The sequence below is a fragment of the Parambassis ranga genome, unplaced genomic scaffold (genome assembly GCF_900634625.1).
Source record: "Parambassis ranga unplaced genomic scaffold, fParRan2.1 scaffold_68_arrow_ctg1, whole genome shotgun sequence".
Lineage (NCBI taxonomy): Eukaryota > Metazoa > Chordata > Actinopteri > Ambassidae > Parambassis > Parambassis ranga.
Window position 1 is genome coordinate 141,038 of NW_021144811.1, and position 25,270 is coordinate 166,307.

The 25,270-nt window shown below is 49.3% G+C and overlaps 1 protein-coding gene across 3 annotated transcripts; it reads right to left on the bottom strand.

Moving 5' to 3' along the window:
* Window positions 1-2,402: 2,402 nt before the first annotated feature.
* Window positions 2,403-24,989, bottom strand: cpne4a (copine IVa). 3 transcript variants are annotated; one of them, XM_028398922.1, is made up of 16 exons: window positions 24,862-24,989; window positions 20,821-21,012; window positions 17,964-18,143; window positions 17,165-17,236; window positions 16,655-16,729; window positions 16,399-16,482; window positions 15,632-15,721; window positions 11,958-12,056; window positions 10,237-10,323; window positions 9,466-9,525; window positions 8,119-8,252; window positions 7,852-7,906; window positions 7,281-7,332; window positions 5,102-5,235; window positions 4,715-4,951; window positions 2,403-4,067 (listed from the first exon to the last, which is right to left on the bottom strand). In XM_028398922.1, the coding sequence occupies exons 2-16, from the start codon at window positions 20,989-20,991 to the stop codon at window positions 3,936-3,938; spliced, it is 1,662 nt and encodes a 553-aa protein (XP_028254723.1). In that variant the 5' UTR covers window positions 20,992-21,012; window positions 24,862-24,989; the 3' UTR covers window positions 2,403-3,935. The 3 variants fall into 3 exon arrangements, with proteins under 3 accessions (XP_028254723.1, XP_028254724.1, XP_028254725.1); XM_028398923.1 differs by lacking the exon at window positions 24,862-24,989 and having other exon boundaries at window positions 20,821-21,111; XM_028398924.1 differs by lacking the exons at window positions 20,821-21,012; window positions 24,862-24,989 and adding an exon at window positions 18,373-18,491.
* Between the last annotated feature and the right edge of the window lie 281 nt (window positions 24,990-25,270).

Below are 25,270 nucleotides of genomic sequence, written 5' to 3' on the forward strand. Positions count from 1 at the left end.
TGCTTTAATGAAACAGTTTTAATGAAGAGCGCTGTGACGTTCCAGCAGCTGAAGGTCTGGACACTCGTCAGAGACGGTTCTGCTCTGTCATCACAGCGCCTCTGTGGGAGGAAAGTTTGTACTTCACCTGACAGCAACGGCTGTGTGCGCAGGAGCTCCGTCACCTGGAACCTCAGCCCATCCAGACCTTTTCATGCTGTGTGTGTAAGTGTTTGTTTTTATGTGGATGACAGCTGTTCGTCTCATAGATCCCTTATTCCTTATCATCCCAGAGACGCCAACAGGGAGTGACGTGGAACGTGGACCTGACGCCATCACTGAACATACTTGGAGCCCTCCACTGCATCCCTGTGACACTACAAGCACCGCTGCACAATGAGATCGACAGGAGAAGGTTCCATAACCATCTGTGATGTGTCCTCCTGCAAAGGCCTGGGTGAGGCCCGGCTCCTCCTCTGTGGCTGCTGGTGGCTTCTTGTGAGTGACATGTGAAATGCTTTCTCCTTGTGTCTGTGCAGTCCACCAAAACTCCTCTTATCTGTAGCTGATCAGGGTAATCCATATGACCCCCGTTACATCCTGAGGGCGTGGCACCAGCAGCACCAGCCGTCCCCGTGCACGTTCAGAGGGAGCCTGCTGAGAGGTGGAGGCTGGAGACAAGAGGGAGGCTTCTACAGAGAAGTAACATTATATATATAATAATATATATTGTAACTTCACACAGTCAATTCATGGCAGCAGGTCCTTCCTCCCACACAGTGTGTAGCCAGACAACAATATGTCTCCTCTTCATTATGAAGGACAGATATTTTCATTTCAGTAAAGTTTCTCATCGTTTTACCACGATCCTGCTGAGAAATGACTGATAGAAGGACCTTCTTACATATGAAGCGTTGAGCCCGGCATGAAGCAGCATGGTGTGTGTGTGCGTGCGTGTGTGTGTGTGTGCATGCGCGCGCGCATGTGTGTGTGCGTGCGTGCGTGCGTGCGTGCGTGTGCGCGTGTGTGTGTGTGTGTGTGTGTCCGCGTCCACGTCCACGTCCGGCAGGTGCACGGTTGATGAATATGGATATCTGTCAGACAGAATCTTCTGGACACTGTTGGAGTGTTTGAACTCATCATTTCTGAGCTAAATGTCGTTTTTGTTCTTAATATTTTGAGTTCTGTTGATTCGGCTCTTTTTGCTGCAGCAGGATCATTTTCTTCTTCCAGAACTTCCTGGAGGTTTGAAGCTCTCGGTGATAGGCGGCAGCAGGGTGAAATCTTGCAGCTTTTTATGAACTGACAGGAAGTCATCGGTCTCTGCTCCGAGTTCACTGACAGGTATGAAGCTGCAGCTCTGAGTGCTGGTCTGATAACGCTCAGACACACATCAGAGCAGAGGTTTGGGGGTTAAAGAGTTAAAGGGGAACACCGTGGTTGACCTGCAGGTAGCTTGTGTTTGATCCTCCTCGCTGCACTGCTGCAGTTTCTGCTGACAGCAGCAACATGTGCAGGCGGCTTCTGGCTGCTTAGCTTTTGTCCTGATGACAGAGCTAATGGCCGCCCGTCACCCGGCTCCTCCTCCTCTGGCCGCGGCACGCCTCCCATGGCGTTAATCACTGCTGCTGTTTGACAAGCTCCCCGAGCATGTTGGGACAGCTGGAAGATACTCCTTCATTTCCTCTTTACACTCACAGGGTTAGACAGCAAACACTGCACACACACTGCACACACACGGTACACACACTGTACACACACACACACACTGTACACACACACACACACACACGGTACACACACTGTACACACACACACACTGTACACACACACGCACACTGTACACACACAGTACACACACACTGTACACACACACACTGTACACACACACACACTGTACACACACAGTACACACACACTGTACAAACACACACACTGTACACACACACTTTTGTGCATGTATTTGTATCCAGCCTGTGTGTCTTTGTGGCTTTTTGAATGCACTTTGCATTGAGTTGTGTGACTCTTTGTCGTCATGTTGTGTCTCCTTTTGTCTCTGCGATCAGCTGAGCTTCCAGCTCTTTGTTGGAGTGTTCGTCCACGTGGCCTCCTCCTGCCAGTGTTTGTGAGTGTAGGAGCAGCTGACGTGTGATGAACTCTGCGGGGTGGACGGGGCTCAGTGTTGTGATGAAAGCGCCTCCTGCTGGCAGATAACCTTTAATGATTAAAGGCAGGAAGTGAATTCTGTCCCATCAGCTGACCTCACACACTGTGACACAGACACTGCTGATAAAACCTTTATTATCATAAGTCAGTTTTCATTGTTTTGCACACAATACTGCATGTTAACACAACAACAAGTCATGTGACTCAGCACCTGTCCTCCACCTGTTCTCACAGTGAAGGCTGGAGTGTGCCTGCAGACAAAGCTCAGGGTTCAGACTGCTCCATCCCAGCTGAACTGGTCAGACTCATCCCAGCTCCTCCCTACAAACCGTACAGACAAAGGAAGGGTAGATCTTGAATTTTGGTCCCGACTTGATGTTTTTATGTCAATTTAAATGACAATGTGATCTCTGTATGATCCCACAAAGTAGTCCCTGAGAACGCCTCAAGAGCCTCCAGGAACAGGTGGAGGGGGAGGGTCTACCCTGCTGGCATGCAGCACACAGAGCTGCATATGAGGCAGAAATGCATGGACAGGTTTGGGCCTGACCATAATCTGATGATCCTGCAGAGAGGGAACCCTCAAGCCTGTTCCAGTGGTCTGAAACCAGTTCAGCTGAGCCAGCTCCACTAAGACTGCTGGACAGGTGTTGTGGCACAAAGTGACCAAAGTCTACCACCATAATCTAGACACCTCTCAGTTTGTGCTTTTAAATCTACTCACACACACATTTACATTTACATGTGAACATGCTTGAGAGTAGAACAGCGCCCTCACTGGGCACATTGTAAACATTGTTATTATTACTCACTACCAGGACACAGAGACCACGGGGGCCGCGGGGCCCTGCATGGAGATTTGCATGCAAAACAATAGTTCATGCAGCTGCCTGCTTTAGAAAAACGGTGCAGACGTCAGTGAAGGCAGCGCGCTTTTTCACCTGGAGGTACGGAATGCTTTACCACGTATGAGCTTTAGGAAAGTTAGCAAAACCGCCATAAACCTGTATAAAACCAGGAGGGGGGGGGGGGGGGGGGGGCGTACATTCCTCCATCCACTGTTTCCCTGCTCGGCATGCTGGGAAACAGCGCTTGGATTGGTCAGTGTGTGTGTGTGTGTGTGTGTGCTTTTCACATCCATAAAAACACTTCTGAGCGCTACAGTCTGCTCGGCCTCTGCTGGCTCTGCATGCACAGCAGATGCTAAAGGTGCTACAGTTAGCATTTTCAACAAACGTGTACCTCCATGTTGGTGTTACCATGGTGATAGCAGTGGTTGGTGGTGTCACCGTGGTGGTAGGTGATGGTAGATGGTCGGTGTTCTGTGCTGATAGCAGTGGTTGGGGTAATGTTACTGTGGTGATAGCAGTTGATGGGTGGTGTTACCTGGTGATAGCAGAGGGTGGGTGATGTCACCGTGGTGATAGCAGTGGATGGGTGGTGTTACCTGGTGATAGCAGAGGGTGGGTGATGTCACCGTGGTGATAGCAGTTGATGGGTGGTGTTACCTGGTGATAGCAGAGGGTGGTGGTGTCACCGTGATGATAGCAGTGGTTGGTGGTGTCACCGTGGTGGTAGATGGTAATACTCAGATTGTGGACCTGCACCATTGCCCCTGACCCTATTGGGCAGACTTTGGCTCAGATCCAAGTGGACCCATGAAGCCCTCCATCAGTTTGCAGAGATTTGATGATGAAACACTGTGTGTAGCACCTTTAACACCCACATTAACAAAGAAGAAAATACAGTAAACATGTTTCAGTCCAGGAGAGACGGCTCTGTCCTGGGGCTCAGGGGCCAAACGGCCTGGAAGACTGGTACTGGCTGGGCACTTTGGGCTTGATACCCTTGCTGTTGTAGTAGTCGATCACCTGGTTGGGCACTTCTGCTAGCACACTCTTGGCCAGAGCGGCTGGAGACGCCTGCGGAGGAGGCGGAGCAAACTTTAATTATACACAAATACAAACTGTTGCTGCTGCTCTGCCTGTCCCTAAATCTGTCCCGCTGCACCTGATGGATGAAGGTGCCTGTGCATCCTGGTACTGGTACTGTGCCGTATGTGAGTGTCGGCCCGCTGCTGCTGAACGAAAAGCTATTTTCACTTTGAAGCTGAAGACAGAAACTCTCATTGATCACTCAGATTAAACCTGGAAGCAAGAACATGTCCAGTGTTGGTAAAATGAGTCCATAGATCCGTCCCCACGCTAACCTGCACCTAAAGGCTGGAAGGATGAATTTCCCTCCTCACAGGGTTTGGCAGAATGTCACAGAAAACTCATTTCTTCATCTCCTCCTCCTCCAATCAGCTCTCATCATGAATATAAAGCACTTCTATTTAAACATGGCACGCTCACATGAACGCACCATCTGCTGCCGTATTTACAGGTTCTAGCTGTGAAGTGTGTTAATAATAATTAACAGTAACAGATTCAGCATGATTCACATGTAACCAGATAAACTGGTAAAGCTACGGCAGGAGGACGCTGCAGGCCTGAGGACGTCTGAGCTGTGGGACATGAACTGTCTCGCTCTGAGGTAGAAGATTAAAAAAAAGCACACATGGACTCACATGTTTGAAGTTGCGGAAGGGCACAAACTGGACGATGTCCCGAACAACTGGCTCTCCTTTGGGTGACCGCAAGATCCCATCATCTCCATCCAGCATCTGCATGTCGCCAAAGTCAGCGTTCCCGATCCCGACAATGATGACGGACATGGGGAGATGGGAGGCCTGGACGATGGCCTCCCTGGTGTCAGCCATGTCAGTGATGACGCCATCCGTCAGGATCAGCAGGATGAAGTATTGCTGGAATGAAATGGAAAAAGCCAAACAAGTCTCTTTATGAGTAGCTGGACCTTTGCTTTCTGCTGTGGGGACAGGCCGTCTACACTTTGTCTCTGTGGGCAGATTCAGATGCAGTTCTGGCATGTACAGGTTGAATGAACGGTGTCTTACCATGGCCTCTTTGGTGTGGACCGCTTGTGAGGCAGAGTTGGCGACCTTCTGGATGATGGGGGCGATGTTGGTGGGGCCATAGAGCTGCAGCTTCGGGAGGCAGGCCTGGTAGGCCTCTACCACACCCTGGATACCTGGCGGCACACAGACCCAGAAGTTCAAACAACAAATGCTGAGGAGGTCTGATTCCTTCGAGGTCTGATAACACGACTTTTCTACGTCACGCCTGATGTTTGTGACTGACTGAGGTGATCAGCTGAGTGAGACACTAAACACCAGAAAGGATAGAGACTGGACAAGTGAAGACATGTCAAGATAAGTCCAACATGATTACTAAGTGTCTGTCTGAGCGGATCAATGACCTCCAGCAGTGAGAGACCATCATCTAACTTCCCTCTCTCACCCAGAGGACGCACAAACAGGACTGGCCTCTGTAAATATGTGGCTGACACATCTCTGAGCCGGCTGCTGCTGGACCTCAAAGAGGACCGACATGGCAGCTTGTTTGGTTCATATTTAAACAGGATTCCAGTCAAATGTTTCTGAAAACACTGGATGTGACGAAGACACTTCTGGTCAGACCAACATCTGTTTCTGAGGCTGGACTTTGTGTCTCACTGCCTGATACTAGTGCAGAGACTTTATGTGACATAGATGTTGATGAAGGTTCTCAGTCATCCAGGTCATCTTCATCCGATCAGAGCATCTGGACTTGTAGAGTCCTCTTGAAGACGTTCCTCTGCTCCTCCATCAGCTCCATCAGCTCTAACTGTTTGGTGGGAAACATGTGGTGTTGTTGGGGGGGGGGGGGGGGGGGGGGGGTCTGTGTGAGACTCTACTGTCTCCACACTGACCTGTGTTGGTCTGACTGACTGTGCCTGCTGTGTCTAACCACTATGAGACTACAAGGGGCTGTGGTGGGGGACAGGTGGACAGTCCATTGGTCTTTCTGTGATCATGTGACTTGGAGTGAAGCTTCCTGGGATGGATGGAAGCTGCTGTCTGTGGTAGAAAGATGATGTCTGAGGCCTCCACCTCTGTTAAGGGAAGGTTCTTCCAGCTTCACATAGATGCTTCCTGACTCCTCTTTAGACCACCTGTCCTCTCTGTCTAGGGTGTGGACATTGTTGTCCTCAAAGGAGTGTCCTCTGTCTCTGAGGTGGAGGTGAACAGCTGAGTCTTGTCCTGAGGAGGTGGCTCTCCTGTGCTGAGCCATTCTTCTGTGGAGTGGTTGTTTAGTTTCTCCAATGTACAGATCAGAGCATTCCTCACTGCACTGGACTGCATATATCACATTGCTGTGTTTCTCCCTGGGAGTCTGATCCTTCAGGTGAACCAGTCTCTGTCTCAGTGTTGTCATGGGTTTGAAATGGACCGGGATGTCATGGTTGTTGAAGATCCTGCAGAGTCTCTCTGATACTCCTGACACATATGGAATGGAGATGTTCTTTCTCCGGCGGTTGTTGTCCTTCTTGTTGTTGGGGGGTCTTGTTTTTGTGGCTTTGATGAGTCCAGGTAGCCACAGGTCTGCAGGGCCTTCCTGATGTGGTGTTGCTCCTTCTTCTTCCCCTCTGAGCTGGTGGGTACAGTTTGTGCTCTGTGCTCTGATGACTCCCAGCTTATCTTCCAGTGGGTGACATAGTTTGATTTTGATTTCCAGACTCATCACTTGATGAATAATTAAAGGGTTAAAGCATTTTTGGCCCGAGGCTAAAAGCAGACATTTATACAGAGACGTCTGAACCTGATCTGATGTTATTTCAATGTTTCAAATATTAATGTCGGTGCAGGGAAAGATGCTTCCTACTAATAATCTGCCTACAGACCCAAACAGAAACATCTTTAACTGTCAGAGTGCCTCCAATCATTTGAACTCTTTGTTTATTATGTTCACTTTTTATGCAGTCCATGCTCCCACGTTCACTCTGCAGCTGTAGAGTATTTCCTGCACTGGCGCTGGGCTCTTATCATGTGCACTGCTGTAGCTCTAGCTCCTAATAATGTACTGTTCCAGATGATTTTATTGTTTTTAATGAAATAATTGATCTGACAGGTCACCATAAGAACAATACACTGCAGGATGGAGCTTCGTTCTGTGTGTGCTCTCACTTCACTCGCCGTCAAACATGTCATCGTTTTTCTTCATTTTTCTTCAAAGGCAGAAAATCAAAGCACCTACCTGCACACTCTGGGTTCTCCTCATTAAAGTTCACTGCAAAGTCATGGGAGACCTGGGAGGAGGGGAGGGGGGGGGGAGACAGGAAGTGTGTTTGATCTCTGCATCAGAACAAATGAAACAATGAAATAAGTAGTTTCTTCTTGATGTCTGATGGGGGGGGCAGGAAGTGTCTGATGCTGCATTCGCTTGATGTGAAATAATCGGTGGCTTCCTGGTGCGGTGGTGAGTCTGTCAGACACACGTTGTGTTGGGTTTGTGTGCGGCTGTTTGTTTCCTCGGCTTTAATGAACACACTGAAACTAAACAAGTGTTGTTTGTGTGTACATCAGAAAAGCATTGTTGTTGTTATTACTGTGTGTTTTAGTTCAGTGTGTGTGGTCAGCATAACGCAGCATCAGACAGGTCATGGGAACGGGAGTGAGGGGCAGGAGGAGGTCCAAACAGCGGCGCCCTGCGGCGATGAGGACGGGGAGGCGGCAGGTAATCACCAGCTGCTGATCGCCTCGCCCTCCTCAGGCCTCACCCGCTGAGACGGGTGCATGCTGGAAGAGATGGTGAGACGGTAAATAACCTTGTAGTCAGGAGGGATCCGAGCCCCGAAGCCGAACGCCGGGAACATTTTATCACTGAGGGAAGAAGAGAGAGAGGAAAGCAGACTGTGATTGGCTGCCAGCAGGAGCTCATTCACTCCAACACAAAGCAGAGAAATGACCTGTGATTGGCTGAGGAGTGATTACTTCCTGCTCAGGTCACTGAGAAACACAGGCCAGAGACAGGAGCCGTGGCCCTACGTGTCCTCTGACAGCCTAGTGTTAGCCTGGCAGCAGAGTGGACCAACCTGTCGTAGTCCTGGCAGATCTCTCCCACGGCCACCAGAGCCTTCAGGTACTCGTTAGGCTGGTATGGGTGGATGTAGTGCAGAGAGCAGCTGTTACGAGGGTCCCCGTTAGACGCCGTGAAGTCAATGGCTACCTGCGTAGATGAAGACCAATAAGAGATCAGAACCAGACATCTGAAGACAAACATCATCAGAGGACAAACCTTTGATGCTTGTTGAGATGACAGACACACACAGTGTTAGTGGCCCGATCTAAACCACACATGTGTAACTGTTTACACGAGGACACAGATGGTGTCATCATCCGTGTAGGACAGACTGAGGATCAGCTCTGATGTCCTCTCATGTGGAGTGGAGCCTCTGCTCCACCAGTGAGCAGCAGGAAGTGGAGACTGAGAGGGTGTAAACACAGCAGCCGCCACTACGCTGGACGCCAGCTGACTCAGAACAGCCCCTCAGGCCTGAGGAGCCTTTCTGCTGCAAACACACATGTGTTTCAGTGACGTCCTCTGAAGGACATATAATCATACAATTAATAAGGAATTAAGAAAAGAGTGAGGGAGGTCACTTTAACCCTTTAAACCTCTGTGCTGCTGCAAAGCAGCTCAAACTGAAACATTCACGAGACCACAGCTGGAGACAGACTGGTTTCACCAGGCAGGTCCCAGCGAGAGTTCACTGAACTGCTAACTGGGACAGAGAGGCTGCTCAGTGTGTCGCCCTGGTTACTGTCTCCATGGCAACGTTAGAGAACATCCAGAGAAACTGAACCCAAGGCACAAACCTGTGAGTGACCTGTGTGTGTCAGTGTGTGTGTGTCAGTGTGTCTCTGTGTCAGTGTGTGTGTCAGTGTGTCTGTGTCAGTGCGTGTCTGTGTCAGTGTGTGTGTCAGTGTGTCTGTGTCAGTGTGTGTGTGTGTGTGTCAGTGTGTCTCTGTGTCAGTGTGTGTGTCAGTGTGTCTGTGTCAGTGTGTGTGTGTGTGTGTCAGTGTGTCTGTGTCAGTGTGTGTCTGTGTCAGTGTGTGTGTCAGTGTGTCTCTGTGTCAGTGTGTGTGTGTGTGTGTGTGTCAGTGTGTCTGTGTCAGTGTGTGTCTGTGTCAGTGTGTGTGTGTCAGTGTGTCTGTGTCAGTGTGTGTGTGTGTGTGTGTCTGTGTCAGTGTGTGTCTGTGTAAGTGTGTGTGTCTGTATCAGTGTGTGTGTCAGTATGTGTGTGTGTGTCAGTGTCAGTGTGTCTGTGTCTGTGTCAGTGTGTCTGTGTGTGTGTGTGTGTGTGTGTGTGTATCAGTGTGTGTCAGTATGTGTGTGTGTGTCAGTGTGTGTGTCAGTGTCAGTGTGTGTGTGTTCTTACAGTGAACTGGATCTGACAGCCGCCCATGATGTAATCCAGGAAGGAGTGCATCTTAATGATCTGCAGACAGACATAAATATTAAGTGGTGACATCACATGGCTCTTTGAATGGATCGTGCCTTCATGCATCCTCCTTCCTGCATACTGATCCTAGATTAGCATATAATTGAATGGACAGACATCTGTGTGACACCATCAGTCTAACAGAGGAAGCTGGGAGTCAGATGGACACCGGTAACCGTGACGACTGTACACACAGATGAAGACAGCTGTAGTGTGGCCCCTGTGGGCCCTGTGGCCCCTGTGTTGGGGCCTCTGGCTCAGTGACAGAATGAGATCAGACTGGTTGATGGTCTGGTTAGCGGTGCTCTGATGTAAGGAGGGCAGCGCTGCTCTCATTCTGTCTCCTAAGCACAAACTCAGCTGCTGCTCTGAAACACGTTTTCCTGCACGCTGTCATCGATCAGGGTGAGCGAGCTTCCTGCGCTCTGCGACTCCTTTCTGTGTGCGCTGCCATTAAATCTTTCTGAAGCAGGAAATCCTCTCATGTCGAGTGGCATCAGACTAAATGTTATCTGGCTTTCACCCGGCGTCGGGAGTCCCCAGGCTCCTCTCGCTCGCTGTCTGAGCACCTTTCAGCGTGGTCTGGCAGAAAATGTCAGCCAGCTGGGCTCTTAGAGGAGCCACATGATTGGCTCCTCTAAGAGCCCGACTGCCAGGCGGCAACACGGAGCTCTGAGAAAAACAAAAAGAAAGAAACATGGCCGTCACCTTGCACTGGTTCAGAATCACGATTCCTGAGTTCTTATAGTTCTTCTTCTTCACTTTGTATTTGGGATTGATGCACGGCCACTGGACCTGCAACACACACACACACACACAGGATGAAAATATGAAGCGCAACATAAGTGGCGTCCCTGCTGTGAACCACCGCAGGCTCAGGTGTGACGGGTTGTCTTTATATTCAGAGGTCTGCTGGAGCTACACAGTTCTTCCTTCACCCAAACCAGTCTGCAGAGGAGCTGTGTACTCCATCACTTGTCTCCGTGGAGACTGGGCGCCACAGGGCGGTGCACACTCCGTTGGTGCGGGATGGATGGAGGGAGCGGGGCTCACAGAGGGCTCAGTGAGACGAGGGAGGAGGCTGAGAGATCAGAGCGGAGGTTTACCGCCGGGACTTCCTCCTGCGCAGGAGTTTTTCTTTGTCCTCTTAAAGACGCAGACAGAGTCACATGACCTCAGCAGGAAGTGCCTGCAGCATGGTGACCACACCAAACCACCACAGAGCAACACGTCCTCACACACCGACAAGGGCGAGGATGGCAACAAATCCACGCCAGCCTGATGTCCAGGCGCATGAAGGCTGCCAAAGAGGTGGAGGTGGAGGTGGAGGTAACTTTACCAAAACGCACCACGGGACGGGAACTGGAGGAGCTTCACAGCATTATGCCAGTAAACTAAAGGTTTGGCTGCAGGAGGCTCACAGACAGGAACACACACACTGACAGGGAGAGCTTTAATTAGCGGCCGCCACATCAGCCGCTTTCTTCCTGACAACTGTGTCTTCATTTGCTCGCAGGCTAATCACATCAGCGTCTGGCTGAATGAAGCAGCAGCGTCTCAGAGGAGCGCTTTGAGAGGGCGTCACGCTGCTAATTGGCATTTTCATGGACACCTGGTCCGGCAGGACCTGACGGAGATCAGGCTGCTGGGTTCAGAGTGTGTGCTGTTTGTGCGTTACTGACGCAGCTGGAGGGTCAAACATTCGACTCCAATAAACTGGAACTAGTCAGTCAGAGTGTTCTCGCTGGTTTCTGCAGCATGAAGACCTGCTGCTCCACACACACACACACACACTCTGCCTGCTCTCTGATTGCAGACAGGGTGGAGTGTGTGTTCTGAGTGTTGGTCATGTGACTGCTGCTCACAGTGACTCCATCATGGCGTCCTGCTGAGGAGGACAGGACTTTCTGTTTGTACTGAGTCTGGTTGGAGTGGACTCTTTGTTGTAACTCAGACATGTGGGATGAAGAGGTTTGATGACTAGATTAGATTTAGTTTGTGTCACAGTCGATGTATTCAAGGCCATTAGAAAGCTGAAGTCTAGACTGTTGGCGTCTTTAGTTTAAGTTTAAGATGGAGGAATTCTTTCATCCCATGTCTTTATTACAAGTTTCAGACTTTGAACATGTTTCTGTTAAAGCCTTCAGTTTTACTCTGTTTGTCCTTCAGACCGAGAGACGGCAGCTGTCTGCTGTGTTTACCTGTGTGCACCTGTAAGAGTGTGTGTGTGTGAGAGTGTGAGAGTGTGTGACGGTGTGTGACACAGCGGTGTCTCAGTTTGTCTCTCACTGAGTTGAATTGATCTGCCCCACAGGAGCCAAACACATTAAATATTTACTGGATCCAAAACTGGATCACACCTTTCCAGGAGCATCATGTGACCTCCCAGAGGACACACACTGTGTCGTCATATCATCTGTGTGGCTCACCTGTCGGCCATCGATGGCGCCTCGCATCTCTTTGAACGTGGCCTCGAATTCACCAATGTAGTCATGTTTTCCATTGGAGTCCCAGTCCCACACAGTGCACTGAGAGGACAACCAGACAGAAACACACCATCATCTTCACCATCATCATCATCATCACCATCATCTTCACCATCATCTTCACCATCATCATCACCATCATCACCATCATCATCACCATCATCATCATCATCACCATCATCATCATCACCATCATCACCATCATCATCACCATCATCATCATCATCATCATCACCATCACCATCACCATCATCATCATCATCATCATCACCATCACCATCACCATCATCATCACCATCATCACCATCATCATCATCATCACCATCATCATCACCATCATCACCACCATCATCTTCACCATCATCATCATCATCATCATCATCATCATCATCATCTTCACCATCATCATCATCACCATCATCATCATCATCATCATCACCATCATCATCATCATCATCATCATCATCGCCATCATCATCATCTTCACCATCATCATCATCGCCATCACCATAATCATCATCATCATCGCCATCATCATCACTATCATCATCATCATCATCACCATCATCATCATCACCATCATCATCATAGCCATCATCTTCACCATCATCATCTTCACCATCATCATCATCATCTTCATCATCATCACCATCATCATCATCATCATCATCATCATCATCAGGATGGAGTCACATGGTTCTGTTGGGGCCACTCATGTTGAGTTATAGCACAGAGCCAAAAGAACTGTCCACATGACAAGACCTCCCATTGGAACCAGTGGGACCAGTGGACAGATCTGACTGGCAGCAGTGGGACCAGAAGCAGCAACAGGAAGTGAAAAAATCAGGACAGTCTGACAGAATCCATCGAAGGAGGAGGTGAAGGAGAGTGCTGACAGGAGGCACACACAGTGTTCTGCTCCGCTGGTTCTGTTTCCATACAGACTGTTCATGCAGCCATTTACAGTGAGCTTTCTGTCTCTGTGAGGACTTGTAACAGATTTAGCCTTCATGGTGCACACGAGATGGCAGAAAGCTGATTGGGTGAAGTTTTTATAAACATGGTCTGTGATGTCACATGTCCATGTTTAGGAAAATGAGCGGCAGCTCCAGATCAACAGGAGTCGATGACATCACAGCAGAAACTGCATATATGTGTGTGTGTGTGTGCGTCTGTGTCCGTTAGTGTGTGTGTGTGTGTTTGTGTCTCTGTCTGTGTGTGTGTCTCTGTGTGTGTGTGTCTCTGTCCGTCTGAGTGTGTGTGTCTGTCTGTGTGTGTGTCTCTGTGTTTCTGTGTCTGTGTCTCTGTGTTAGTGTGTGTGTGTCTGTGTGTGTGTGTGTCTCTGTGTGTCTCTGTCCGTGTGTGTGTGTCTGTGTGTGTCTCTGTCCATGTGTGTGTCTCTGTGTGTCTCTGTCTGTGTCTCTGTCTGTGTGTCTCTGTGTGTCTGTCCGTGTGTGTGTCAGTGTGTCTCTGTCTGTGTGTCTCTGTGTGTCTGTCCGTGTGTGTGTGTCTGTGTGTCTCTGTCAGTGTGTGTGTGTGTGTCTGTGTGTCTCTGTCAGTGTGTGTGTTTGTGTCTGTGTGTGTGTGTCTCTGTGTGTCTCTGTCCGTGTGTCTGTGTCTCTGTCAGTGTGTGTGTGTGGGTCCGCCCTCCTCATTAAACAGCAGCTTAATGGCTGCCTCTTCCTCTTCACCCACCTGAGAGCACTCACGCTGAGTTTTAATGAGCCGTCAGCTCACAGCTCCATCGTCCATCAGCTGACTGTCAGCAGGCTGCCACTCTGACTCTGTTAGATAACTGCTTTAATAAAAAGGATCTGATGAACAGGACAGCAGAGAGCGGGGCTCAGGAGGACATGATGGGTCCCTTGATGTCCTCATTCCAAACACAGGCAGGACAATATTTAACCTGACAGGAGCTCAGCAGGTTTTTATTCTAGCACACACACACAGTGAATCCCACTGTCCATCCACCCGTCCATCTGTCCATCCATCCATCCATCCATCCATCCATCCACCCGTCCATCCATCCATCCATCCGTCCATCCCTCCATCCCTCCATCCGTCCATCCCTCCATCCATCCATCCACCCGTCCATCCATCCATCCATCCATCCATCCACCCGTCCATCCATCTGTCCATCCCTCCATCCATCCATCCATCCGTCCATCCCTCCATCCATCCATCCATCCATCCACCATCCATCCATCCATCCGTCCATCCATCCATCCGTCCATCCATCCACCCGTCCATCCATCCGTCCATCCCTCCATCCATCCATCCATCTGTCCATCCATCCATCCATCCATCCATCCATCCATCCATCCATCCATCCATCCATCTATCCATCCATCCATCCATCCATCCATCCATCCATTCATCCATCCATCCATCTATCCATCCATCCATCTATCCATCCATCCATCCATCCATCCATCCATCCATCCATCCATCCATCCATCCGTCCATCCGTCCATCCATCCATCCGTCCATCCATCTATCTGTCCATCTGTCCATCCATCCATCCATCCATCCATCCATCCGTCCATCCATCCATCCGTCCATCCATCCATCCGTCCATCCATCTATCTGTCCATCTGTCCATCCATCCATCCATCCATCCATCCATCCGTCCATCCATCCATCCATCCATCCATCCATCCATCCATCCATCCACCCGTCCATCCATCCATCCATCCGTCCATCCATCCATCCGTCCATCCATCCATCCATCCATCCGTCCATCCCTCCATCCATCCGTCCATCCATCCATCCATCCATCCGTCCATCCCTCCATCCATCCGTCCATCTGTCCATCCATCCATCCATCCATCCATCTGTCCATCTATCCATCCATCCATCCATCCATCCGTCCATCCATCCATCCATCCATCCATCCGTCCATCCATCCGTCCATCCATCCATCCATCCATCCATCCATCCATCCGTCCATCCATCCATCCGTCCATCCGTCTATCTGTCCATCTGTCCATCCATCCATCCATCCATCCTACATGCTAACAAGTGGCTACATGGGACTACAGACGAGGTCATTAAAGGTCATCCAGGTGTTGTAGAAGAGGTCAGATGTCAGAGGGTGGAACTGGTGGTGCTGATGGTGTAGTCATGTGACCGTGCTGCAGCTGCTTTATAGTGTAGCATTAGCTTTTAGCTCCTGGTGATCATGTTTAGGCTTCAAACATCACAAAGAATTAATAAAAATGTATAAAAAAATTCAATGCATGTCTTCTCATTGATGTCGAGCTGAAACGAACATCTGAGCTTCTTACTGAAGGTCTCTGACCCTCATCTCTGTGCTCCTGATAGGCGTCTCAACCTCTGGCCTGTGGGCTGACTGAGGAGCTGGCGGACGTGTGACAATGAACGTAGTTCCCTGCAGCTGCCGGCGAGGAAGTCCTTCACAAACATCCACAGACGGCCATGGAAAGGTTTCATGGTATGAAGGTCAGTGAGAGGATGACAATGGTGCTGAAGGTGTAAAGTTAGTAATGTATGTGAGCGTAGTTTGACCTGCAGCAGCCAATCAGACGGCCACATTTAGCCTGGAGCCACAACATTCATCGACTGACACAAGAGACAGTGTGTGTGTCTGTGTGTACCTGCAGTTTGCGATCATGGTCTCCACTGCAGAGAGAGTTGAGAGAAACTTTGAAGGTTTTCCAGACAGGATTGAGATTATTCATAACAGTCTGAAAGAGAGAGTGAGTACAGTCAGGTCTGATACAAGCAGCTGTGTGTGTCTGCACTGTGTCTGCAGTGTGTGTGTCTGCACTGTGTGTGTGTGTGTGTCTGCACTGTTTGTGTGTGTGTCTGCACTGTGTGTGTGTGTGTCTGCACTGTGTGTGTCTGCACTGTGTGTCTGCACTGTGTGTGTGCACTGTGTGTGTGTGTGTGTCTGCACTGTGTGTGTCTGCACTGTGTGTGTGCACTGTGTGTGTCTGCACTGTGTGTGTGTGTGTCTGCACTGTGTGTCTGCACTGTGTGTCTGCACTGTGTCTGCACTGTGTGTGTGTGTGTCTGCACTGTCTGCATTGTGTGTGTTCACTTTGTGTGTGTGTGTCTGCACTGTGTGTGTGTGTGTCTGCACTGTGTGTGTGTGTGTGTGTGTGTCTGCACTGTGTGTGTGTGCACTGTGTGTGTGTGTGCACTGTGTGTGTGCACTGTGTGTGTGCACTGTGTGTGTGCACTGTGTGTGTGTGTGTCTGCACTGTGTGTCTGCACTGTGTGTGTGTGTCTGCACTGTGTGTGTGCACTGTGTGTCTGCACTGTGTGTGTGTGTGTGCACTGTGTGTGTGTGTGTGTCTGCACTGTGTGTGTGTGTGTGCACTGTGTGTTACTGCTGACTGTCCTCAAACACACATTGTACCTCAGTTCTGTAGACAAGCTGCAGAGTGGCATCATCGTTCAGCCTGTAGATCTCTAGGAATGGATCTGATTTACTGAAGAAGTCCTGACCACACACACACACACACACACACACACACACACAGACACACACACACACACACACAGACACACACACACACACACAGACACACACACACACACACACACACCAGCTGAGGTCTCTGGTTATAAAGGAAAACATCTTCAGTCCATGTTGTGAAGCGTGACGGTGTTACCTTATCATCCAGCTTCCTGGCACTGAAGGAGAGCTCAATGTAGTCATCGTTTCCTGTCAGCTCCTCTGCTGAGATCTGAAAACACACACACACACACACAGACACACACAGACACATACACACAGACGCACGGACACACACAGACACACACACACACACACACACAGACAGACACACACACAGACAGGCACACACAGACACACACAGACACACACACGGACACACGCAGACACACACACACGCAGACACACACAGACACACACACAGATCTGAGTGTGAAGTGGCACTCTAACAACAGGACAGACTCTTTTGGAGCCAGCCTTTAGTGGACAGTGGAGGAACTGCATCCTCTGCTGTGAGGAGAATGTGTGTGGAACAAATCTCGGTTTCTCTGCTTCCTGCTCTGAATTCCTTTCAACATAAATCTCCATGAAATGTTGTTATGTGTTCCTGGAGGACCTCGGAGAGAGAGGGGCAGGCTCAGCACTGAGATGAGAGAGCGAGCCTCACCGTGATGATGGCTTTTCCCACCGTGCCTCCTGGTCTGAGCAGAGCTTTGGACAGCTTCCTCTGGGAGATGATCTGCACACACACACACACACACAGCGTCAGGACCAGCCTTCACAGAGCTAACAGGGTTTCTGTTGAACATTTGGTCCTCAGGCTCTCAGCACCATGCTGTCTGTCTAAGTATCTGCTCTCCTGACTGCCAGCCTTTCCTGTTCCTCCCAGGCGCTGTCAGCCATCTGCCCGCTGGAGGAGCTGGCAGAGACAAAGACGAGGAGGAGGAGGCGGCTTTTCCCGGCACTCCCTGGCTGATTGTTTCATCACAGACTTGGCGCTGGCTCTTCTTCTGCTTCTTCAGCTCTGCATGTGAAACAACAGTCTGCAGGACATCGGCGCCGTTTAGCCGGCACTCCCTGAAAACTTTAGCCCCTAATGAGACGCAGAAACTTTCCTGTCCTCTATCTTGGTAAAAGCTGTGAGGTCACTTCCTGTTTGACAGAACTGACCCAACAGCTCAGACTCCCTAAAACCTGTGTGAGTTCAGTCACGAAGCTACAGCCTGCGTGGCCACAGCCAGACACACTGTGGGTGTGGACACATTTTACACACATTAGCTGTGTGTCGTACAGTCGCTAAACGGGACGCTCTGGTCTGATCAAGACCTGCTGCTCCTGTTGCCTCATCATCGTTAACCCTAACCCGCCCGATGCATCCTTCCTCACCACCATGGAGCACAGTCGTTTGAGTGGGACCTTTCTGGCCTCTGTCCTTTGCAGCATACTGCTGTGGACACATGTCTCACCTGTCCCAGTGTGCACTCCACAGAGCCCAGGAAGTCGGCCTCCTTCAGGCCGTTGTAGCCACTGTTGATGTCATACAGCTCAAAGCGCAGGCGCTGCACCTCTTCAAAATAAAAGTCCAGGGTGAAAACCTTGGAGTAGGTGGGGTTGACACAGCTGCGGATCACCTCTGTCCGGTCCACCTGCAGGAGACAGAGACAGACACAGGGTATGACTAGGACAAAAAGGGAGGGTGGAAGCACTGAACACACGGCCACGTCCTGTTAGATGTTGTGTGTTTCTTGGAACATGAGAGCAGCAGAAGTGTGTGTTCAGAACCTGCTGACAGGAAGTGGAGCTGCGTGTGTGAACAGATGGTTTCAGGCTGGAGATCCTCACTCTAATTAAAACACGCTCTAACTGGACGCTTACAGAATCAGCTGAAGAGAAATCCAACATGAGAGCAGAGCGGCGTCCTGCCAATCCTCCAGCTGACCCGCCGATCAGCAGCGTCTGTGCCGTTCAGTCACAGAAACCACGACACGAAGCATGCGACAGAGATCCGACCTCATTATCAGGGAGACATAATCAATACATGGGATACATATGATCCGGCCGATCGATGTGGATGTGATCAGGATGTTCTGACTTCTGGGTTCTTCATGTTATTCTTATTTTAAACACTTCGCTGTGAGGAAGACTTCCAAAGAGGAAGGGCAGTCTGATCACGTCCTCAGGGCTGCTGGACAGGAAGTCCATGTGATCTCTGCAGACCGTTGGTTTCTTCAGGAGGATTTCAGGCCGGGAGTGTTTCTGGACAAACACAAACCTTCGCTCCTCTTCCTCTGAAGTTTGCTTTCCTCTCCTGAGAATCTGTGCAGGTCAGACTCTGAAGAGCTGCCGACCAATCAGCAGCCAGCTCTGAGCCTCACAGACTAACGAGGAGACAGCAGACGTCCTGCTGCTTCAACAACTAAAGCAGCATCAGGACAAAACAGCTGCTTCTACATAAGAACAGTGAAGCTGCAGTTTGTTCTGCCTGTTGACCTGAACACCACATGAGACCGTCTGATCACCCCTTATCAGCTGAAGCTGTGTGTCTGTGTGTGTGTGTGTGTGCCATGCTGCTTCTGGGTAATAATTAGATGCAGAGCTCAGTGTCTGTGGCTCAGGTGTTGGAGCCCACCAGCAGGTTGGCAGTTCATTTGGCAAGGCGCTGACCCCTGAGTGGCTTGAAGGGGTTAAACCACAGGTGTGTGGATGTGTGTGCAGCTCTGAGCAGGGATCAGACCTGTTCCAGCAAGGGTTAAAAACAACACATCTGTTATCAAAGCTGTGGATCAGATTCTGACGGCCGTCACCTCACATGCAGACACACAACCACAAAACAGAGGCGAGGATGGAAGTGGGACAAGAGAGGAAGAAGAGCAGGCGCTGATGAAAAGCAGAGTTTGTGTTTGTGTGGACACCAAGCAACAGTTTGTGTTTCCATGCAGCTAAAAATATAGAGATTAAGTGGGCCAACCGAAAGCAGGTCTGACCGAGTCACACACACACACACACACACAGAAACACACAAACACACACACAGTAACACAGTAACACACACACAGAAACACAGAAACACACACAGTAACACACACACAGAAACACAGAAACACACACAGTAACACACACACACACACACAGAAAGACACACAGTAACACACACACAGAAAGACACACAGTAACACACACAGTAACACACACACAGAAACACAGTAACACACACACAGAAACACACACACACACACAGTCACACACACAGTAACACACACACAGAAACACAGTAACACACACAGTAACACACACACAGTAACACACACAGTAACACACACACAGTAACACACACACAGTACACACACAGACACACAGTAACACACACAGTAACACACACACAGTAACACACACACAGTACACACACACAGACACACAGTAACACACACACAGTAACACACACACATGAAGACGAGCTGAGCAGTTCGTACAGCTTAGAACACCGAGTAACTTCTCTGCTGTGAGGCGTAAACATGGAGGTGTACGGGCACAGAGGCAGCCTCTGGTGGTCACTGGAGGAACTGCAGTTCATCGGTGTGGTTTTTGTTTGTATAAAGTCTTCGAGCCTCAGCTGCTGCTGCGATGGAGAAGAAGCCTGTCCGAGCTCTAACTGGCCCCCACCCTGACAGAGCCCCACCCTATGTGAAGCTCTGTGATTGGCTGTGGGGGGTGATGCATGGTTTTGTAATGAATCTGTTTCCTCCAGTCAGAAGTGAGTCTGAGAGACCGCTTTGGTTTACAGCCAGTCTCTGGTTTCATCAGAAATAACACATCTGACACCTGAGATCGGCCGACACGTCCGGTGTCAGCTGTACTCCCTGGGAGGTCAGGGGACAACGGGCCCCTGGGAGCTGAAACAGGAGGCCCTTGACACAGCAGCAGGATCGGAGGCAGCCAGGTGATGCCTTAAAGAGGAGGGATGGACGCTGGAAACTGACCCACAATGCAGCAGGGCTTTGATTGAATGGAGGAAGAGTGAAAGTGGCTCTAACTCCACCCGGACCTGCTAACGTGTCCTCTGCCCTCAGAACTGACAGCTGTCCTGCTCTGATGAGGCTCTGTGGAAGTCTTCATCACAGACACTTCCTGACCTGACCTGCTGTGGGACTGTGGGACCAGGTGCGTCTCCTCCCGTCACTGTGAAGTGAAACACTGTAAAACCACACTTAAGGATCATAAGAAAACACCGACCTGTTGTTTCAGTCCAACCACAGACTTACAGACTGCATTCAAACCAGCAGAAACCAGCAGGCCGGTAGTCCCTGTGTTGCCATAGTGACCTACCTCCATCCACTGGCCGTGGGACTGCATTTTGAGGACAACGCAGGGGTCAGGTTTGGACAGCGCGTCTCGGTCCGAGATGCCTTTGCAGGTGAGTCTCAGCTCTACTTTGGTGAGACAGGGGCTGCTGAACAAACCCAGAGAGTTCGCCGCTGACTCGTAGATGTCGCTCATGGTGGAGGCGGGACAGGAAGTCTGCACAGGAAACACAGAGGGAGACGTGAGTGGTGCAGCAGACGGGACAACCAGTGTGACAGCAGGGACAACACCGTCCTCCTGTCAGTCTGTAATCACAGCCACATGCAGGGGCACCAGAGGTGGAGCAGCTGAATGTGTCCCGTCACAAACAGCTGCAGTAAGACCTCTGCATGACAGAGCTGCTCTACCAGAGAGGACCAGAGAGGACCAGAGAGGACCAGACCAGCCAGGACACACTGCCACTGCTTCAACTGTGAGACAGACAAGACCCACACGTCCACGGTGACTGGCCCTCTAATTACACTGCTGGACACCATGTTCAGTTTAATCCCTCTGGTCCTGTGAGGACAGAAATGTCTTCAGTGTCCAGCAGTGTCCTCACAAAACAGGCTTTAGTTTCTATTCTTAGAATAGATGGATAGAACATGTCTCCATCAGCTGAGCAGCATGTGCTGGTTGTCTTCTTGTGTCCTCAGCGGTCCTGTGACTAAACAGTCCTCACTTTCTACACATCATGTTCAACATGTCCCGCCTGTCCCAAACTGTCCACAAAATGTGAAACGTTAAAACGTGTTGAGGAAGGTTCTCAGTCATCCAGGTCATATTCGTAGAGAAGACTGAAGCGAGGCGCCTGGACCCACCCACTGAGCTCCACCACATATAAAGCATGTTAGAACTGATGGAGCTGATGGAGGAGCAGAGAATCGTCTTCAAGAGAACTCTACAAGTCCAGACGCCTTCATTCAATAAAATGTTAAAACCTGACCTCAGTGCACAGCTCCAAAAATGTCCAACAGTGGGGACAACAGTGGCGCAGTGGTATAGCAGGGTTCTCAACCTCAACCACAGACCGGTCACTTCATCTCCCGCCTCCATTATCCCATCAGCAGCTCTCGGCTCATCTGATTAGCCAGGCAGAGCGAGGCCGCGGTGTCCGATGAGCTCCACAGGAGGAAGTTACACACGTCAGCCGGTAAAATATAAAAGCTGCACTGCAGCAGCTCGGATTACTCGAGACATGAGGAGGAAGGACGGAAGGAGGCGATTACAGAAGCTGTTCTCCAGCAGCATCCACTCATCGATCAATGGAGGTTAGAATGGATCGATCACATGTTTTATCCACTGATGTGATGCAGTGAAGACACATGATTCATCTCATTTAGCAGCAATAAATAACAAATGTTTTCATGTTTCCAGGTGTTTGATGGTGTTTGAGCTCAGATCAACAGTTACACACTGACGGCTTTTAAACCAGGCCGCTGAAGCACCACTGACGGCTTCATCCCACACATTTACACCAGCCGCACATTTCCTCCTTTGGAAGAAGGTGATGCTATTGTCACTAACATCAGACTGATCGCAGCGCTCTCCTAAAATGGCTGCAATGTGACGGGGCAGACAGGATGGGGGCAGTGTCTCAGTTGATTTATCATAAATTAAAGTTACAGGGGAAAGTACTTCAGGCTGTCAGTGTGTTCAGCTCCTCCGTCAGTCAGAGGTCATGTGACCGGGTGTGGTCACATTAAACTGACTCGTCACGACTAAAACATTCATACTGGTCTATTAATGCATGTTAACTCAGCACATCAGGCACAAGGTGACCTTTGACCTTTACCACACACTCACTATCAGCCATCATGCCACCACCGTCACCATGGAAAGCTCCTGGACATTGTTCTACCACATATTTTTACAGTGACACCTGTGGCCGCTACATGAACTGCAGTGAGCTCATTCCTGTTCCAGAGTGTCAGCATGATGACATCGTGGTGATGTCACAGCTGTACAGTTACAGCTGGGTGTCGGATCAATATAACCAGTCATTGGTCATGTTAGCTGAAGTAACAATAGTAATATTAACATTCATGTGTCACTCAGCAGTGAGAGGGAGCAGCACAGAACTCAGCAGGTGGATGTTTCACCAAGCTGAATCCAGCTGTGGCCCAGCGCGCTCCAACATCCAGCAGCAGATTAAAGAGCTGCTCATGAAAATCACATCACACACCGTGCAGCTACAACCGAGTTAATAATTCATGTCATTCAGAGCCGATCACTCACACCAGTAACAGAGCTGCTTTCTGCTCCGCGGCGGAACAAACAGCATGTTTGTGCAGAGCAATAAAATCTATCAGAGAGGACGAGGGGGAAGAGGAGCAGATGTAACCCCATCACAGATCCAAAAAACACAGACTGCTAAAAGGAGAACCACCAAGAACCACAAAGAACCACGCAGCAAACACAAGCTGCAAAGAACCGAGCCACGAAGATCCAGCAACAACCAGGAAGATCTGCAGACAAAGACCTGCGGCAAGAAGAGGACCACAAAGAACCAAAACACCAAGAAGAGAACCACAAAGAACCAAAACACCAAGAGAACCTCAAGGAACCAAAACACCAAGAAGAGAACCACAAAGAACCAAAACACCAAGAGGACCTCAATGAACCAAAACACCAAGAAGAGAACCACAAAGAACCAAAACACCAAGAGAACCTCAAAGAACCAAAACACCAAGAGAACCACAAAGAACCAAAACACCAAGAGGAGAACCTCAAAGAGCCAAAACACCAAGAAGACAACCACAAATAAGAGAACCTCAAAGAACCAAAACACCAAGAAGAGAACCACAAATAAGAGAACCTCAAGGAACCAAAACACCAAGAGAACCTCAAAGAACCAAAACAACAAGAGAATCTCAAAGAACCAAAACTCCAAAAGAACCTCAAAGAATCAAAACACCAAGAAGAGAACCTCAAGGAACCAAAACACCAAGAAGAGAACCACAAAGAACCAAAACACCAATAGAACCTCAAAGAACCAAAACACCAAGAAGAGAACCTCAAGGAACCAAAACACCAAGAAAAGAACCTCAAGGAACCAAAACACCAAGAAGAGAACCTCGAACAAACGCATACCAATGTGCAGCAGAACCACAGACACACACAAATCCTGAAGACCTGGTCAGAACCTTGAGTCTACACAGTGTGATCATGTGACACTGCATCACATGTTCACAAGCTGTGAACTTGATTGGCAGCTGCTCTGGAAGAACTTCATACTACAGCATCCATGAACCTCATAAACCGTTACCATGGCAACAGCATCACCTGGGTTTCCTCCAAAGTGAAGGTGACTGATTCCATCTCATCAGAATAACAAACAGCAGCAGGTGTAGTGATGTCTGATCATTAAGCTAATTCCTACCAATCAGATCAAAGAGGAACCTCAAGCGATCTTTGAACAGGACTTCCTCTGATTGGTCCGAACCAAACGCTGTTCAACACAAGCTCATAGGCTGAAGTCTGGAGGAACTGTGGAGTCTGTGATGTCACCAAAATCCACATTCTAACCATTATACTCCATGTTATTACGATTGAACATTACCCATCATGCACTGCACTCTGTTAAATAATTCATGTTCATTCAGCTTATTGTTCCAACATTAATAAGACACATATGAGTGTAAACATGTGAAATGATCAGAAACAGCAGAGAGCACCAACACTCAGACATCCTGCAGGGGGAATAATAAATCATTCACAGAAGAGTCCGAAGGTTGTTACTTCTACATCATCACAATAATTCCTGTGCATATTCAGTGATATTTAATGGTGCAGCAATAATGATAATAATAAACCAAAACGTTAGAAACGCATCTTATTGTAATAATAATAATAACAACAATAATAATATCTGTAGATGCGCTCATTCATCCAGGTCATAGTCAATAATAATAATAATAATAATAATAATAATTATTATTATTATTATTATTATTATTATTATTATTATTATTGTTATTATTATTATTTTTAGTGACGCTGTGAGAGTCTCTCTCTCTTTTTTACCTTTTCAGATGATCATGAAGAAAAATGACAGAAAAGCATCCTGAAGTTTCGCGGCTCAGTTCCGGCGGACTGAACTGAGCTGAGCTCCGCGCTGACGGACACACAGCTTCATCTTCCTCCTCTTCCTCCTCTGGCTGCTGAAGACCCCTACAACCTCCAGCCGCGTCTCACAGCTTTATACCGGGGGAAGCCTCTCTCTTTCTCACACACACTAACACACACCAACACACACACCACACCGCAGGAGGAGCAGGATGAGTGGTCTGCAGCGCCCCCTGCAGGCGGAGTTTATCCGGACTCTCCCAAACCAGAGGAATTATCCATCAGTTTGAATAATACCACATCTCAAAAGAAGACTGGTGTTATCAGGTGTTTGTGTCTTGTACAGGATCTTTGAAGTGGTTCCTTC

Excerpts from the sequence above, each read along its gene's own strand:
- cpne4a (XM_028398922.1), bottom strand. The coding sequence starts at position 20,991 with ATGAGCGACATCTACGAGTCAGCGGCGAACTCTCTGGGTTTGTTCAGC. Across the intron at positions 18,144-20,820 it reads CCCACGGCCAGTGGATGGAG|GTGGACCGGACAGAGGTGAT; the intron begins GTAGGTCACTAT and ends TGTCTCCTGCAG. Across the intron at positions 4,068-4,714 it reads CCTTCCGCAACTTCAAACAT|GCGTCTCCAGCCGCTCTGGC; the intron begins GTGAGTCCATGT and ends CCTCCTCCGCAG.